Source organism: Cetorhinus maximus, chromosome 17, assembly GCF_964194155.1.
Source record: "Cetorhinus maximus chromosome 17, sCetMax3.hap1.1, whole genome shotgun sequence".
In the NCBI taxonomy this organism is placed as follows: Eukaryota; Metazoa; Chordata; class Chondrichthyes; order Lamniformes; family Cetorhinidae; genus Cetorhinus; species Cetorhinus maximus.
The window spans coordinates 65,462,118-65,481,979 of NC_135895.1; the positions used below are offsets into that span (position 1 = coordinate 65,462,118).

The 19,862-nt window shown below is 41.2% G+C and overlaps 1 protein-coding gene across 1 annotated transcript in view; it reads left to right on the top strand.

Annotated features, from left to right (window-relative positions):
- Positions 1-19,862, top strand: part of kifap3a (kinesin-associated protein 3a) — a 229,571-nt gene that overhangs the window by 89,717 nt on the left and 119,992 nt on the right. The window contains exon 11 of the mRNA XM_078561360.1: positions 14,674-14,774. Coding sequence (XP_078417486.1) covers positions 14,674-14,774 — 101 coding nt within the window. The remainder of the gene's footprint in view (positions 1-14,673; positions 14,775-19,862) is intronic.

Consider the following 19,862-nt stretch of genomic DNA (forward strand, 5'->3'; position numbering starts at 1 on the left):
TGGTGGCAGAACCTTCACCTTTCTCTGGAAATCCCTTGCTTGCTACCTTTAAAGGTTTTCTCAAAACTCACCCCTTTGGTCACCTGTCCCACTAAGATTTAAAGTAGGTACCTATTCCTCCTTATGATGCACTGCGTAATTTTTTTCTATGTTAAAAGTATTATATAAATAGAAGTCTGGATGTGTGGACTTATTTTTATTAAACCCTTTCACAGTCTGAAAAATCCCATCAAACTAGGTGGACCTGAACCCAGGTGACAGAGTGAAAGGACTGTGTTAAATGCAACTGTGCCACCCTTTTCTATGATGGAATGCCTAGGTAAACACAGCACGGAGGGGATCTAAATCAGACAGATCACATTTCATTCTTCTGAACTCCAGTAATCCTTCTATGATTGGCTGACACTGTGTTACATGTGTCAATTGTTTTATATCACCTTTTATGTCATAACCTCCTGTTAACTGAAATTCCATTTAGAAAACTATGCTGCATTGAGCCCAGAGATGATTAAAAAAAGAAACATATATAAAAACTAGAAGTTTGAATTAGAAACAAAACATGTCAAAAATTCATAGCAAGTTGGCCAGCAGATGCAGAAAGCAAGATTTGCACCATATTTCGGTTTTGTTTACATTATGTCCAGTTACATTTGGCAACACTGCTATATGATCTTTTGTACTTTGTGTATTTACCATCCTGCTGATTTCTGAGCTCCATGTATTGAGACCACCTCAAAAAGGTTGTCACAGGACTCGGGAGTAGGAGTAGGCTATTTGGCCCTTTGAGCCTGCTTCACCCACCATTCGATAAGATCATGGCTGATTTGATCGTGGTCTCAACCGCATTTTCCTGTCTGTAGTGCCACCATAACCTTTGACTCCTTTGTCAAAAATATATCTAACTCTGCCTTGAATAAATTCATTGACCCAGTCTCCACTGTTTTCTGAGGAAGAAAATTCCACAGACCAATGATTCATTGAGAGTCTTAAAAGGGAGACCTCTTATTTTTTAACTGAATACCCAGTTCTGGTCTCCTGCACAAGAGCTTCCCACCCTATCAATTCACCTCAGGACCTTGTATGTTTCAATAACATAACAAGAAAGTTGAACTAACTTTGTTGTGCTGCTGGTTTCTAAATTTACTAATTGTAAGGAGCTAAGACACCCATCAGCTCTTTGACTTTGAAAATGGCACCACTGAGCTTTAAGAAACACAAAGCTTCACTTTCCCTGACTTGAGAGGTGCAGTTTGATTGATGTAATCCCAGCTGCTTGTTTGTACCATTTTCCAGATATTGCACTGTAGTGTTGTATAACTGGAATGTTACTATCTGCAAAACTGCATCTCAGTTTATGGGTTCTGAATTTGTTGCATCTAAACTTACTAAATTACAGTGAATCCTACATTTAACTAACGTAATGACCAAGCAATCTGTTTCATGATGAGTTAATCATTTAATTTATTATGATCACCATACAATTAGTTAATATATTTACAACCTATTGGTTCCTGCTTTTTGTGATTTATTATTACCTGCTCGTCAACCATTATGTAGTATTCCTGTAAAAATGCCTCAGCTTTTTCTTTACTCCTTTGGGGTTAGTCTCAAAAACTCTCACTCCAGCTTCAAACACGCACAGTCTTTCATGTAGGTGCTGAGCATCCCTTAACTTAAATGAGGCTTGTGTGAGTTATTAAGTATTAGGTATCTGTGCAATGTGAGAAAACATCACATACGTCAGTAGGAAACTTTTTCATTATCCCCCTCTCCTTCCGCCTACCCCCTGCAACCCCCCCACCAACTCCCCACCACCATCTCCTAGTGTTACTTTTACGTGGAAACTAATGCTGAAGTATCTTATAAGTGGAGGCCCTATTTTTACTGAAAAACCTCAAATAAAAAGAGATTGCATTATCCACTACTTAAGTTAAATGGTTTTTGAGCTAGAAATTAGAACCTTAGAGCCATTCTTGCTTGTTGCATCTCATCTGTGTTTCCCATTGTTTTGTTTATTCCCCCTTTCATCTTGATTTCTTTTCACAAGCCTGTTGAATGCTATTCATTTTATCCAGGAAATCTATTGTGTTGACTTAACTCTACTTACCATGTCAGGACATTTTAACTGAAGAAATAGTTGGAAACAAAATTCTAATTTTGAATCACCAGTTTATGTTGCCAGGACACAGGGTATTGTCCTTTACATTGCTCGTTCTTGGTGGGGTAGAAATTGTGATGAGCTTTTCCTATTTCATGTATAGATACAACATTTCTTGTCCATAAAGCAGTATTTTATGTCGGCTTAGATTTAAAAAAAACGACACTTGTCCTTTTGAACGGTTAATGCTATTGAGAATAATCCTCAGTTTTTGAGCTAGTCTAAATGATTTCAATGTTGCTGTTATGCCTTTGAGAAAGTATCAGTGATCTGCAATCCTCTGTTTTATATTATGCATTTGCAGCTATTTGAAAATCCCAGTTCATAATTTTGTTTTCTTGTTGACAAATATTCCCTAATACCTGGAGAAAGTCCATACAGGCCAGAGATTTTTAAGTGACCTTGCTAGTATGTTTTGGCTCAGTACACCTGCAGCCAGAAACAATAACCTTTCCCTTCTCTCTTTCTGATCTGCTGTCTCTTGAGGCACAGAAAAGAAACACCTTTTTTTGTCGGTCTCAGACAACAGGCCATCATTCACTTTGCTGCAAAATTATAGCTGGCTTTGGCAGTAACACTGTACCGTGAAAGAAGCATTGAAGTTCTTTGATTTTGAACCTTGCTTCAAATTTCTTTCGAATTTGCATTCCATCTGTAAGAGTTGCTGGTTCTCGAGTAGGAGTTCCGTTTAGTGATGTGAGTGAAAGAACCTGGCTGAGCACATCTCCTGACCCATGTTGTGGAATGATGTGAATGATATATTGAGGCACAGGCCATCCTATCTTTCCAACTGAAGGGCAGCTTTAGGAAGACGGTAACGGAGGAATAAGCTGTGTTAGTTCTAAAATGTGACGCTATGGTCTTGCACTAGTTTTAGATCACCATTCCCTATGTGCACATTGTAATTCTGGTTGTGTGATACCCTTTGCCTGTCCAGTTTACATAATGCCAAAATGTATGCATTGAACTTAACTGCCTCACCAGACTTAGGGGGTCAATTAATCTTGCAGATTACTATAAAAGAGGCCCTTATTGCTACTGTAGTTCTTCTTTAGTTTTAATAGACCATTGCTTGTTATTTTTAGGGCCAATCTTTTACTATTCAGCTTATAAACAATCATACATTTTTCCTACAAATGAAGTGAGGTAATAGCAGGGGTCAGATGTGGCAAAAACCCTAACTAAAACCATCTGCCACAGCCGGTGGGGGTGCAGTAAAGTTGTATCAGGATTGCTTGAAGTTATTGATGGCAGTAAAATTTATGCTTCCTCCTGTTTTCTCAATTAAGTGGAGATGCTTTTTTTTTTCTCCTGGTGTTGGACTGGGCACAGATGGTTTTAATAGATCATGTGCAAATATTGCCAGAGTTTCTGCCTCTGTAGGGTAGACTCCTTAAAGAGGATGTAGTTTACAAGTAGGTTGTTAAATGTGAAGTGTGCATCACTCGAGAAACGACTGCACCAAACTGCAGTGTCTCTTTGAATGATTCATTCAATCAATTTGAGTCAATTTCATACATTCTTCTCAATGCCAACTCCCAGTACAATTGATGTACCTGAGTTGGATTGAACCGCCCACTTATTAATAAATCACTTCATTAAGATTTTAATTTAAGATTTTAAAGATGGTGCTCTATCATATTTCAGATAAATTTTATTTTAATATCACCTCTGCATATCTTAGCCCAAAAGTTGCATTATATTTTTAAAAACACAAATCAATAGTGTGAAAATTTTTGAAATACCCTTTCAGAAACAAAGAAATGCTTGACATGTTCCATCTCCTGGTTACCTTTTTCAACTTATTTCTTTCTCCTCACTTAGTTATGTTACGCTACTGGTCTGTCACTAACTATAGAGTGTGAAGCACAATTAGCATGACTAGAGTTATGCTGTGACTGACACTGTGCTGTGAGCAGAGAGTTCTGCTCACTTCTATAGTGTGACTTTAATCTACATGGAGACTGGGAAAATCAGATTGGTAAAGTTTGCCTGGAAAACACTCATAGAGTGTTTTGAGGACAATTTCTTAGAGCAGTACATTCTAGAGCCAACCAGGGAGCAGACTAGCCTCGACCTGGTAAATTGCAATGAGACAGGATTAATCAGTAACTCATTAATCAGTAAAGGAGCCCAACTGATAGCAAACACAACATGATAGAATTTCACATTCAGCTTGAAAGCAAGAAGTGTTGGGTCCATGACTCGTGTTTTAAATCTAAATAAAGGTAACTATGAGGCTATGAAGGCAGAGCTGGCTAAGGTGAACTGGGAAACTAAGTTGAAAGGTAGGACAGTAGAGTTGTAGTGGCAGGCTTTTAAGGAGATGTTTAATAGCTCTCAGCAAAGCTTTATCCCAGTGGGAAAGAAGGGCTCTGAGAAGGATGCATCATCCATGGCTGAATAGGGAAGTAAAGGATAGTATTAAATTGAAAGAAACACTGCACAAATCTATAAAGATTAGTGGTAGGTCAGGGGATTGGACGACTTTAAGAACCAGCAAGGAATGACTAAAAGGATAATGAAAAGGCAGAAAGTATGAGAGAAAGCTAGCTAGTAATATAAAAAGAGATAGTAAGAGTTTTTACAGGTATTTGAATAAGAAAAGAGTGACTAAAGCAATGTTAGTCCTCTAGAGAGAGTCTGGGGAATTGATAATGGAAAACAAAGAAATTATGGAGGCGCTGAACAGGTGTATATGTCTAAGATAAAAGCAAAAAACTGTGGATGCTGGAAATCCAAAACAAAAATAAAAATACCTGGAAAAACTCAGCAGGTCTGACAGCATCTACGGAGAGGAACACAGTTAACGTTTCGAGTCTGTATGTCTGTCTTCATGGTAGAGGACTTAGGAATCTTCCCAAAGATAATTGAAAACCAAGAGGTTATGCACCATCGTCAAGGAAACAAAGCTAGGAAAACTATTAAATCTAAAAGCTGACAAGTCCCCAGGACCAGATGGCCTGCATCCTCGGGTCTTAAAAGAAGTGGTGGCACAGATAGCATACACATTGGTTATAATCTTCCAAAATTCCTTGTATTCTGGAAGGGTCACAGCAGCTTGGAAAATAGCTAATGTAACACCTTGGTTCAAGAAAGGAGGGAGGCAGAAAGCAGGAAAGTATAGCCAATTAGCCTAAAATCTGTAATAAGGAAAGTGCTTGAATCAGTTAGAGTCATAGTTATACAGCATAGAAACAGGCCCTTCGGCCCATCGTGTCCGTGCTGGCCATCAAGCATCTATCTATTCTAATCCCATTTTCCAGCACTTGGCCCGTAGCCCTGTATGCTATGGTGTTTCAAGTGCTCATCTAAATACTACTTAAATGTGAGGGTTCCTGCCTCTACCACCCCCTCAGGCAGTGTGTTCTAGATTCCAACCACCCTCTGGGTGAAAAAAGTTTCCCTCAAATTCCCTCTAAGCCTCTTGCCCCTTACCTTAAATCTATGCCTCCTGGTTATTGATGCCTCTTGGTTATTGACACCTCTGCTAAGGGGAAAAGTTTCTTCCTATCTACCTTATCCATGCCCCTCATAGTTTTATATATCTCTGTCAGGTCCCCCCTCAGCCCTTTCTGCTCTAGGGAAAACAACCTTAGCCTATCCAGTTATTAAGGAGGTTATAACAGGATACTTAGGTAATCACAATGTGATCAGGCAGAGCCAACATGGCTTTGTGAAAGGGAAATCATGTTTAACTGATCTGTTAGAGTTTTTTGATGAAATAACATTCAAGGTCGATAATGGGGAATTGGTAAATGTGGTGTAATTGGATTTACAAAAGGCATTTGATAAGGTACCACATCAATGATTACAACACAAGATAAGAGCACATGGTGTAGGGGTTAACATATTAGCATGGGGTAAAAGATTAGTTAGCTAATAAGCAATGAGTAGGGATCAATGGGTCTTTTTCGGATTGTAACTAATGGAGTGCCACAGGGATCAGTGCTGGGTCCTCAACTATTTACAATCTACATCAATGATTTGGATGAAGGGACTGAATATATTGTAACCAAATTTGCTGATGACACCAAGATAGGTAGGAAAGTAAGTTGTCAAGAGGAGGTAGAAAATCTGCGAAGGGATATAGACAGGTTAAGTGATTGGGCAAAAATTTAGCAGTGGAATATAATGTATGAACTTGTCCATTTTAGCAGGAAGAATAGAAAAGCAGTATACTACTTAAATGGAGAGCGATTGCAGAACTTGGCGGTTCAGAGGGATCTGGATGTCTTGGTCCATAAAATTAGCATGCAGGTACGGCAGGTGATTAGGTAGGCAAATGGAATGTAAAATAAAGTGGGGAAGTTTACTGCAGCTGTACACGGCCTTGGTGAGAACCACATCTGGAATATTGTGTGCAGTTTTGGTCTCCTTATTTGGAAAAACATATATAATTGCTTTAGAAGCAGTTCAGAAAAGGTTCATTCAACTCATTCTTGGGATGAGGGTCTTATCTAACGAGGAATGGTTGAACAGGCTAGGCCTATACCCATTGGAGATTAGAAAAATGAGATGTGATCTTATTAAAACATATAAGATCTTGAGGGGACTGGGTAGGATGGAAACCAGGAGGATATTTCCTCTTGTGAGGGGACCTAGCACTCGGGGTCATAGTTTAAGAATAAGAAGTCTCCCTCTTAATTCAGGGATGAGGAGAATTTTTTCTCTGGCCATTAGAGTGTAGAATTCTCTTCCCCAGAAGATAGTGGCTGCTGGGTCATTAAATTTATTGAAGGCAGAGTTAGATAGATTTTTGTTAGACAAGGGATTCATGCAGACAGAAAAGTAGAGCTGAGACCACAACTAATAAGATCATTCATGATCTTATTGATTGGTGGAGTAGGCTCGAAGGGCCGAATGGCATACTCCTCCTAAGTGCTATGTTCCCATGTTTTTTTTAAAAGCTTGGGGAATGTGGGGTGGGAGTCTGTGACTTGTTAAAAGGCTCAATGCTATGCTCTGGGACCCAGTAGATGGTGTGAGCACTTTTAAAGCTGTTTCATGTTGGACTAGTTAAAGAAATGCTTGTACCTTTGACAACCTCAGAACGCTCAAAACCATTTCACAGCCAGTGAAGTACTTTTGAATGTAATTCACGGTTGTAACATAAGACTAGTTATATTGTAACTGCATTAAAGTCGAAACAGTGTGAAATGGTTTACTGGCATGTATTTCCCATTGCTCGGCTTTAATATACTTGGATGTTAGGTTTGAATAAAGATACTGAGTTATACTGCCTCATGTACGCATAAAATCATTTTGTATGAATGTGACATGCCAGAATAACTGCAACTTTGGAGGTGTAATTTATTTGATCAGTCTCTCATTCACAACAGCTCACAAAACTGCTGTGGCTACCAGGTCAGAAGTTGTGTATTCTTTGATGAGTGGCTCATCTGACTGCCCAAAGCCTATCCACTACCTACAAGGCACGTTAGGAGTGCTTAATTTGCTTGGATGGATGCAACTGCAGTAACACTCAAAGCTGAACATCATCCAGGACAAAGCAATGTGCTTTATTGGCACCTCATTTATCAGCCTAAAAATGCACTCCCTTCATCACCAACATACAGTAGCTGCAGTGTTTTCTAAATAAAGGAAGCTACAAGTTGCTACACCTTCTTTGGCCGTACCTCCCAAGCCTACAAACTCCACCACCTTGAAGGATGATCTGTAGGTGCACTGGAACACTGTCACCTACAAGATTCCTTCACTGTTCCGACTCTGATATATATCGCCATTCCTTCATCAACACTGGGTCATTTTTAATAGCCTAGTGGGAGCGTCTTCAACACAAGGACTACAGTGGTTCAAGAAGAAGGCAGCCCACCACCAACTACTGGAGGGTAACTAGGAATGGACAATAAATGCTGGCAAGGTCCATGTCTCAAGAATTAATTTAAACAAGAAACTACTTATGTGATAGCACACTGTAAATTAAACATTTGGACGCGTGCAAAAATCCAAAGTACAGAAAAATATGTGCATCCTTTTTTGGCAAACCTTTTATTCCACTGAATACGAATAGCTTAAAGAGCTGCTTCAAAAGAACATAAGAAATAGGAGCCGGAGTAAGCCATTCGGCCCCTCAAGCCTGTCCTGCCATTCAATAAGATCATGGCTGATCTGCCCCAGGCCTCAACTCCTCTTTCATGCCAGCTCCTCATAGATTTTTGAAATACTGGGGAGTTGAGGGCTATTTGCCTCCTCTTTAAATACTTTCAGTGATCCAGCCTCCACAACTCTCCTAGGGTGGAGAATTCCAGACATTGACTACCCTCCGAGAGAAGAAATTCCTTTGCATGTCAGTCTTAATTGAGCACCCCCTTATTCTGTAACTATGTCTCCAAGTTCGAGATTCCCCCACATCTCAACATCTACCCTGTCAAGCCCCCTCAGAATCTTGCATGTTTCAATAAGATCACCCCTCATTCTTCTAAACTCTAATGAATAAAGGCCTAACCTGTTTAGCTGCTCTTGATAAGTCAACCCCTTCATCCCCAGGAATCAGCCTAGTGAATCTCTTTTGAACTGCCTACAAAGCCAGTATATCCTTTTTTTAAAATATGGCGACCAAAGCTGCAAATAGTACTTCAGGTGTGGCCTCACCAACACCCTGTGCAGCTGTAACAAGACTTCCCTATTTTTAAACTCCAACCCCCTAGCAATGCAGGCCAAAATTTCCATTTGCTTTCCTAATTACTTGCTGCACCTGCATGCTAGTTTTGTGTTTCATGCACAAGAACACCCAGATCCCTCTATGCTGCACTTTTTTGGAGTCTCTCTCCATTTAAATAATAGTCTGCCTTTTGATTTTTCCTACCACAATGCATGACATCACACTTTCCTACATTAAACTCCATCTACCAAGTTTTTGCCCACTCACGCAACCTATCTATATCCCCTTGCAGATTCCTTATGTCCTCATCACAACATCCCCTCCCACCTATTTTTGTATCATCAGCAAATTTGGATACATTACACTTTGCCCCCTCCTCCAAGTCATTAATATAGATAGCAAATAATTGAGACCCTAGGATTGATCTTTTGGCACTCCACTAGTTACGTCTTTCCAATCTGAAAAAAGCCCATTAATACCGACTCTCTGTCTTCCATCAGTCCATGCTAATACATTACCCCCAATACCGTGAGCTCCCATCTTGTGCAATAACCTTTTATGTAGCACTTTATTGAATGCTTTCTGGGAATCCAAATACATGGCATCTACCCCTTTATCAAGCAAACTCTGCTTGTTATATCCTCAAAGAACTCTAGCAAATTTATCAAACATGATTTCCCTTTCACAAAACCATGTTGACTTTGTTTAATTGCATTAAGCTTTTCTAAATGTCCTGCTATTTCTTCCTTAATAATGGACTCTAGCACTTCCTCATCGACAGATATTAGGCTGACTGGCCTATAGTTTCCTGCGTTTTGTCTCCATCCCTTCTTGAACACATTAGTGGTTTTCCAATCCGCTGGGACCCTCCCGGAATCCAGTGAGTTCTGGAATATTTCGACCAATGCCTCCACTATCTCTGCAGCCGTTTGCTTTAAAATCGTTGGATGCAGGCCATCAGGTCCCGGTGATTTGTCTGTCTTTAGTCCCATTAGTTTGTGAAAACTTTGTCCCTCATGATAGAGACTGTTACAAGATCTTTATTCCCATTAGCTCCTTCCTTACCTGATATCTTTGGGATGTTTATAGTGTCCACCATCATGAAGACTGATGCAAAATATTGATTTAAATTATCTACCATTTCCCTGTTCCCCATTATCAGTTTTCGAGTCGCATCCTCCAAGGATCCCAGGCTCACTTTAGCTACTCTATTTTTTAATATACCCATAGAAGTTCTTTTTGTTTTTATATTTCCTGCCAATTTACTTTCATAACCAATTTTCTCCCTCTTTATTAGCTTTTTAGTCATCCACTGCTGGTTCCTAAAAAAATTCCCAATCCTCTGGCCTACCACTAGTTTTTGCTGCTTTGTATGCCTTAGTTTTTGATTGGATACTCTCCTTGACCACCTTTGTTAACCACAGGTGGTTCATCCTAATCATCGAGTCCTTTTTGACCAGGATAAATTTTTGCTGAGCGTTATGAAATATCTGCTTAACTGTCTGCCACTGCCCATCCACTGACCTTCCCCTTAGTCTATTTCAGATAATTAATTGGCCTTTTATTTGTAGACAAAATCCTTGAAAATTATTCTCAACTATTCTTGAAAATGGTAGGTAACAGATCTCCACTGTCTTGCAAGTCTCTAAGACTAAGGTAATTGGATTTTCAGTCTTTTATTCCAACACTGCCTCATGCCTTTACCTTCACTGAAGCAGTTGTTGAGGAGTTTGATGGGAGCTAAAGTTTGAACATGTAGTTTGGGCACCAAACCTTGATAATTACACAATAGTTCATATGGGAGATCAGCTGCTGCATGGTGACAATTATTATTTTGAGAGATTTCCTTTTTATTTCAAAAACACTTGCATATTATAGTTATTCAGACATATAGCTGTGCTGAAAAGCAGCAAGCATTGAAATGAACAAAAAAATGATCTTGAGTGTTTAAAACATTGTGCTTTATTTCTTGATTGCTTGAAACTTGTTTATACTAAAGGGAAGAAAGTGAACTGTAAGTGCGGTTTATGAGTAAGAGAGCTGCTTAGCAGACCAATTGCTCTTTTTGAAAAGTGAGCTCACAGAACATAAAACACAATTTCCCATCCATCTATGAGTCTTGATGCAAGAGTTTGTTTTCTTGCATTCAACTAGTGGATTGCAAAAACCAAACTTGTTTTATTAGTTCTAAATCTGGCTATTTTAATACATGATGTTGAATTGAGGACCATTAATGAAGACCATTTGTAGTCTAGTTGTCTTTCAACTCTAGACCTACAGCAATGTTTTTGACTCTTAACTGCCCTCTGAAATGGTAAAATAGAAAAGTCAAATAAGAATGTACAGGAAGAACCACCTGGCATCAACCAAGCATATGGTGCGACAAAGGGCCACCCAGCCCAGTTCACCTATGAAATACTCCTTTACAAAATCCACTGTACTAACTTCTGGGGACTTCTATCAAAATTGGGAGAGCTGTTCTACAGACCAGACAAGCAACAGCCTGACAGTCATATTCACAGAATCGTACCTTAAAGCGAATGTCCTAGACTCCTCCATCACCAACCTTGGGTATGTCTTGTCTCATTGGCAAGACAAACTCACCAGGGCTGAGCATCATTGCCACTGACCACAAAATCTGGGCCATTATGTAGCCCCCTTTGTACTCAATAATTCAGTAATATATCCTTTTACAGAGTTTCATTTTAGGAAACAGTGCTTGATTTCTTTTGGAAAAAACAAGCTTAACTTTTCAGAAGTGTTAGATATGATCAAATGTTAACATATTATGATTTAATGCAGTAATTATTTATAAAACATAATGACTATGTAAGCAGACATCCCATGAATCTGAAATTGGGAGTAATTTACTTCCATATTACCAACCCAAAATGCATTTTCGGAGGAAAAGTGTTCAATTTAGTCATGTAACATATAGTAGCTAGAAAAATAAACACAGACATTTCCTAATGAAGGGATGTGCACACATTTGTTTAATAGAAACATAGGAACAGGGCCGGCCTGTTTGTAAAGTTGGCGTCACACTTGACTCCAAGATGAGCTTTCAACCTCATAGTTACGCCATCCCTAAGACCACCTATTTCCACCTCTCCAACATTGCCTGACTTCACCCCTGTTTCTGCACCTGCTGCTGAAACTCTCTTTCATGTCTTCATTATCTATAGACTTGACTATTCCAACGCAGTCCTATTTGGTCTCCTAATTTTAACCCCTGTAAACTTGAGGTCATCCAAAACTTCTGCCTGTGTCTTAACTAGCACCAAGTCCCGTTCACCAGTCACCCCTCTTCTTGCTGACCTAAATTGGTATCCGGTCAAGCAACATCTTGGCCTGAATTTTGCTTTCTGAGGTTGGGCGCATGCCCGACCTGAACGTATGTAAAATAGCGTGAAAAGACATTGGGTGTGCGTCCCAATGTCGTGGCGCACGCGTGCAATATTGAGGTCGGCAGGCGTTTGCGGGAGTTGGAGCAGCGTCTGATGACAATTAAAGGGCCAATTAAGACCATTAAAAAGCCAACTGTCAGCAACGTTACATTGCCTGTATGATTTTTAGCTTGTCGCACGGGCAAAATGGATGGGCGGATTTCACGTTTTTATTATTTCCTCATCCACGGATGGGATAAAAGGCCCCCGGAGCAGTAGCACTTTCTCTGTCATCATCAGTTCATTGCTGTATGAGTACAGAGTTGTCCCAGAGTTTCTTGGCGTTTCGTTTGATTGTCAAGTGCATTCAGTAGATTGAATCATCAAAGTCATGCATACTGGGTGGGCTGAGGAGACAGTGGAGAGCTGCTACATGATACCATCTGCATTGGAACTTCAATGGGCTCCCTGTCTTCGACCATTCAGTTTCTGATGAGAGGATCCCGTTATGTTTCCAGTACCCACTGCTTACGCATCTGTCACCTGCATTCTTACCTTCATCCGAGACCCCCACCTCACCACAATTGGAGGAGTGAGCTGGCTGGTGGCATTCAAGCTCCAGTGCATCACTCTTGTGTTTCGTGAGGATGCACAGATTTGGCACTCCTCCACTCGTTCTGCGCAGTTCTGTAGCGTTATAACTACTCTTTTCGTGAAAGGGAAAAATAGCCTCATTATTGCCCCATTTCCATGAAGGGCCTTTCCTGGCTCCCACCCGGGCATTAGGTGGGCCATGTCACTGTGGCACACCTCACCTTGCAATGCAATGAGGCCAGTTGTGCTGACATCCCAGCTGTGGCAGGGTGGGCTTAAGTACCAGTTGGCATACACACTCTTAGACTCCTGAAGGTTCTGAGAAACGGGCACCCAACTGAAGTTCTTTGCACAGGTCCGTGCCATTTCTGCACTTGCCCTTGCTGACCGCAGAAGATCATTGAATCTTTTGCGGCACTGAAGCCACATGTGGCGCACCATGTTGTGCCCACTGACCTGGTAGGTGACCTCTGTCCAGGCCTTCTTGGTCAGGTGGGGCGGCCTTCTCTTGCTGTTCCTGGGCATTAAAATGTGCTACCTGGCACTGACCTCCTCCGCCAGCACTCCCAGGCACTCATCTGAGAAACGGGGCCAGAGTGCCCACCCAAGTTGCCCTCCCACCTTCCATGACTTTCAGGTGCTGAGGCCATGACTGCATGCCAGGATACTTCTTGGGCAGCCTCCAGAGAGGTCCCTCACCCTCCCCCACAACTCCTGGCAGCTGTCAGGGAGCTGCCTCTTCCATTTTTGAACACCCCACCGGGTCCCCATTGGACCCGGCACCCGACATGTTCCTGCCCGCCTGCATGGAGAACACATGCGGGTGGTCACATTTCACGCTGGGTTGGCCTTAACTGGCCACCCAGCGTAAGATTGCGTTCACAATGCGGTCTTGGCCGGGAGCGGGTTTTACATCCGCTTCTGGCCGCGCCGACCTCGGGCGCGCCCCAAGGGTAAAATTCAGGCCCTTGATTTTAAAATTCTCATCCTTGTTTTCAAATCGCTCCATGCCCTCACCCCTCTCTATCTCTGTAATTTTCTCCAATCCCAAACCTTCTGAGATGTCTGTGCTGCTCTAATTCTGGTCTCTTGAGCATCCTGATTTTAAACATGCCATCATTGGTGGCTGAAGCTTCAGTTGCCTAAACCGTAAGCTTTGGAATACTCGCCCCTCCCCACCTCTTTTTTCCTCCTTTAAGACAGTCCTTAAAACCTACCCCTTTGACCAAGCTTTGTGTCATCTTACCCCTTACATCATCCATGAAGAGCCTAGCTCTAATTTGAAGGTTATGCACCTTTGTTCCAGACTCTACCACCACATGATACCATTTCTATTAACCTTGCGAATTCCTTAATCTTAAACACCTCAATTAGATCACTCCTTGATCTTCAATACACAAGGGAATAAAAGCCTTGTATGTACACCTTTTTCTGATAATTTAACCTTTTCAGAACTCTGGTGGATTTGCACTGCACTCTCCTCAAGGTCAATATATTCTTTTGCAGATGCAGTGCCAAGAACTGAATGCAGTATTTCAAATGCGGTTACTGAGGCATGACATTCTCATTTAAGCTATACAAGCACTGGAGGGGTGCATTAATCCCCTTAATATACTGCAGACTACACCTGATATGCAGTGATTATACATAGATATCATCTTTTAATGAGATGCCACTCATTAACAAAATGCCAGCCATGAAACCCTTCTGGGGCGTCCAAAACTGAATGCTGTACACCAGTACTATAAGTAAAACAGGAATCAAAGTTTTGTTAATACACCAGCTACAATGGAAAATTTCTGGATATTTTTCAAATTTTTCTTTGGTTATCTTGGAAAGTGTTTGGAAAAGGAAAAAATTTGAGATTTTGATGTGGGTGACAACATTTTTTTTCGTATTTTCTATTTCAGGAATTGAAAACCATAGACAAATAGTGATGTGCATTCTGTACCATGTCACCATGGATGATCGCTTCAAATCCATGTTTGCATACACCGATTGCATCCCGCAGGTAAAAATAACTTCATGACCAACTAATTATGCCTTTAATTTAGCACTTTCACTAATGGATAATAGGGAATAGTACTAATGAAATATGCACCAGGATCATTTATAAAATATGACTATAGGTAAATGTATTCATATGTAATATGAGTGATTTTTTAATGTATTTCCTCCAATCTACATGCTACTTATGGTGCACTTGATCTAACACTGTTTAGGTGACTACTTTGCTGAACACTTTAGTTTTGTACGGAAGTGTGATTGTATTCTCCCTGTGGCTCACCACTTTAACTCTTCCCCCTAGCATTGGCCTCCCACACAAGGTTCAGGAGCAATATCGATCTTTTGTCTGAATGATCTGGAGTTTTTGGTTCAGTCTTGACTTTGGTAACTTTAGACTTTATTTTATCCTCTTTTCTTTTATAGCTGTGAATGCTAGTAGGGTGGGGGCAGATCTTTCAGCATTGTGAAGGAAGGCAGACAGATTGATCGGATAAATACTTACATCAGAGCACCATGTTAGAGCCTGGTACTACTCTACTCAGTGTGTCACACTTTAATTTCAGACTTCTATGTTTGCAGAGGTACACATCCGGTGCATTAACTTGTGCTTTCTCCTTATTGGCACTGACTAATTTGATATGTTTTCCAGCACTACTTGTTTTATTCCACTCTTTGCAAAGTTCTTGAATATCTCAGTTTTTATAAAAGATTAAGCTATATGTTCTTGTCACTATGTGCAGGTAGTTTTCATGTGATTTTATACTTTTGATTATTACCTTGTGTTTTCTGATTTTGTAATCTTGCTACCAGTGTTTTCTCAGTTAGCTGCCTTGTTCACTACACTGGTCCTGTCCCATGAGTGAAAACTGGTTATGGGGAATATCTTGCAGAAATGTCAGAAAATTAATGGGTAGTTATATATTGGGTTTCTTTGGTCCGTTTTAAAGGACTTGAGTATATGTAGTTTCCAACTATTCATTATTCTTTGCAATTACAGTTTTTGCTTTTAGTTTTTACATGATAAATTGGAAACAGTAACCAGGTCTATGCAGCTGCTATTTCTAGTGATGCAAATCTATAAGCAGCAGTTGTGGCCTCAATGTCGTCTTTCCAGTGTTGCATCTGAAGAAAGCTTCAGGTGATTCAGTAGTAGTATTGCAAAAACGTCTCCATCTTCACTTTGAATTCCCTCAGGCTTAAATTGCCAGTCAATTTTTAAATGCCTTAGTGAGCCTTAAAAAAAAATTAATTTTCTTGTGCAAGTGGGACAATTCTAATTTTCCACAATGAGAAATGAAATAAGTATCCACTATACTGGATCCCCGTGCTGGTAAAGATAAGCTCAGGTGATTTGGTGGTTGATTCATCTTTGGGCAGATTGCATCATGATCTCTACCAAGCTGATTTCTTACTAGAAATTTTTTTCTCTAGGGTAAGAATTTTCTTTACAGTCTTCTTTCTTCTTTCGTATGGCTTTAGGAGCAGAAGCTGTCGTTACTGTTTTAATGTTCCCTAAACAGTCCAGTGCCTTGCTGGAGAGCAAGTGTAGCTCCAGGATGTCACCCTCAAACTTGAGTCAGGGTCAAGATGTTATTATGTGCTCCATGGTTTGGTCAAGATTTCCGCAGTCACAGCCAGGCAAGGTTTTGAGTTGCCACTTGTACATTAGATAGTCAGATTGGCCATGTCCAGTCTGTATTCTATTGGGGATTGTCCGCATGCTCCAGGGGAGATTGAAGCCTGGTTGTTGCGATGTTGGGTTGGAGACAATGTGTTTATTTGGAAGGGTGTTTTCTGCCCAAGTTTTCCCTCAGATTTCATCAGTTTTATGGAGTTGGAGATTTTTTATTTGTGTCCAGTGGTGGTTTCGTAGAGCTATGTGGTGAGTTGGGGACCTTGAAGATCTCTATGGGTGGGGAGGTCCAAGTTTCTGAGGATGAGTTATTTCTGTACCTGTTGCTGCATCCCGTTGAATGATATTTGAGAGGACTGATGATCCTGAATTGAGTTGATCTCAGAATTCCAGAAATTATCCTCATTACTGAGTGTATTGTGTGTCAGTGAGTTTAGTGTGATGACTTGTGGCCCATATAGGTACATGGTACTCAGCTGTCGAGAAGACCAGAGTTCCAACAGTAGTAGGAAGGAATGTGATTTTTGCACCCCAGCTTGTGCCGGCAATCTTGCAGATGATAAAAGCAAAATACTGCGGATGCTGGAAATCCAAAACAAAAACAAAAATACCTGGAAATCTCAGCAGGTCTGGCAGCATCTGCAGAGAGGAGCAAAGTTAATGTTTCGAGTCCGAATGACCCTTCAACAGAACTAAGTAAAAATAGAAGAGAGGTGAAATATAAGCTAGTTTAAGGGGAGGTGGGACAAGTAGAGCTGGATAGAGGGCCAGTGATAGGTGGAGATAACCAAAAGATGTCACAGACTAAAGGACAAAGAAGTGTTGAAGGTGGTGATATTATCTAAGGAATGTGCTAATTAAGGGTAGAAAGCAGGACAAGCAAGGTACAGATAGCCCTAGTGGGGGTGGGGTGGGGTGAAGGAATCAAAAAAGGTAGAGATAAAACAATGGATGGAAATACATTTAAAAATAGTGAAAATGGGTGGGAAAAGAAAAATCTATATAAATTATTGGAAAAAAGGGGGGGAATCGGAAAGGGGGTGGGGATGGAGTAGACAATCACTCTCTACTCCATCCCCACCCCCTTTCCGATTCCCCTCCTTTTTTTCCAATAATTTATATAGATTTTTCTTTTCCCACCTATTTCCATTATTTTTAAATGTATTTCCATCCATTGTTTTACCTCTACCTTTTAGCCTTTTTTGATTCCTTCACCCCACCCCACCCCCACTAGGGCTATCTGTACCTTGCTTGTCCTGCTTTCTACCCTTAATTAGCACAGTCCTTAGATAATATCACCACCTTCAACACCTCTTTGTCCTTTTGTCTGTGACATCTTTTGGTTATCTCCACCTATCACTGGCCCTCTATCCAGCTCTACTTATCCCACCCTCCCTTGAACCGGCTTATATTTCACCTCTCTTCTATTTTTACTTAGTTCTGTTGAAGGGTCATTCGGACTCGAAACGTTAACTGTGCTCCTCTCCGCAGATGCTGCCAGACCTGCTGAGTTTTTCCAGGTATTTTTGTTTTTGATCTTGCAGATGATGTTCACTTGTGTCTTTTTTGACAGCCTTTCAGAGGTGGCGATGGTAAGTTAGGGACCGATCAAGGGTCACTCCAAGATGGTTGGAAGTCAGGTTATACCGCACTTTTCTCCACAGAAGGTGACATTTAGGGTGTTGTGTGCCTTGCGATTTTCAAGGTGGAATGCAGAGACGATGGACTTGCATTTGGTTGCAGTCTTCACTTATAGAAATATTCAGTCATTTTTGACAGGTCTGAGTTTAGCGTGGCTTCCATATCCTGGAAAAGTTTTGCCTGAATTGTCAAGGCAATATTGGTGGCGTAAATAAATTTTCGTGATGATGTCGGGTGCATGTCACTTGTGTAAATGTTAAGAAGTATCAGTGCCTGGACACTGCCCTGTGGGGGAACGCCATTGAGTGTTCTTGGAGGGCTGACCTTGTCTTGTGGGTAGACCTTCAACTTTCTGTTGCTCAGAAATGTCCACAACAATGGAGTAGTTTGGCACATGGCAGCAGCAGGGACAGTTTGAGCATCCGTCCATATTTCCACACAGTATCTTAGGTTGAGGAAAAATCTATGAAAACAGCTCCCGTCTTGAGTTTGTGATGAAAATCAGTATCAATGTTTGTGGCAATAGCAAGGACTTGTTCAAACGACTGCGTTGGGGCCTAAAGCCAGCTTGCTCTTGGAGAAGGGATGTGTTGGTAATAGGGCTAATTCTTAAAAGAATGAGCTGCTCCAGGAGCTTATAGGTTGTACAGAGCATTGAAATGGGCCTGTAGCTGCCAGGGACTTTTCTTGCTTTTCAGGTTTTGGCAGGGCTATTATCATCATCTCATGCCAGATTTGGGGATTGTGGCCATTCTTCACCACTACAGAAAAGTGTGCCAGTAAACATTATATTGCCAGTGGGCCAAGATGGTGCAGGAAGTCTGGTGGCATACCATCTTCCCCAGCAGCTTTGCCCCTATTTGCGGTTGCTAGGCCAGCATCCAGTCCCATGAGGGCAAATTGGGAAAGACTCTGAACAACTCGGCATTGCTTCTGAGTTTTTTTTCTTGACCTCCTGTTTGTGTTGTTTATTGAGGGGTCCCTTTGAGTTGGCCAGTAGTTTGGCAATGACAGCATTTATGGTAACATGTGGGTTAGTGGCCTCTGCTGGGTTTGATGCTGCGTCTTTCCTCAGAAGGTTCCAGGTCCAACAGCTTGGTTGTATAAAGTCCATGGATGCCATGCAGTCCAGCCAGCCTTGATGTCTTTGATTGTCTAGAGATTCAAGTAGTTCTGTGGCTGCTGCTGGATCTCCAGTTTGTTGGTATTGTTGAATGAGTGCTTTGTACGCAGGGCTCAAATAAGGGCTGTACTGCGCTCTGAAACCTCGAGGATTGTTCTTCTTTGCTGCAGCAATAAGCAGGGTCATAAATCGATTATACTGTTTTGGTGTTGCGGGGGATATGGTGGATGGTTTTTCTCCACCTCGGCAGTAAATCCAGGCCGGTTTGCCTTATGGAAGTTCCATCTTGGCACCTGTTTTGATGACATTGCAGGGATTTCAACCTCCACATGACCGATAATGGGCACATGTGGGGGAAGCCTGGGAGGACAGTTTGGGACAGGCGTACAGAAACACCTTCAAGATGTGATGAAACAATGGTGAGGTCAGAGTCATATTCCCTCTCCCACCTTGCTGATCGAAAGGTTGCAAGATGCTTAGTGTTATGCACAAGGTGAACTTCCTGTGCCGACATTCACCCTCTCAGGGGTTCCCCAATGTTATCACTTGAATCGTCGCCCCATTCCAAATGGTGACATCTGTTGGATTAGGCCATTCTTCATTGGGGGGTTTATAGATGTTGGTAACTGTCAGCTCACCAATCTTTCTAGCTGTTATGGAGGTACCTCTGTGTTTCATGCCTGAGTTTGTAATAT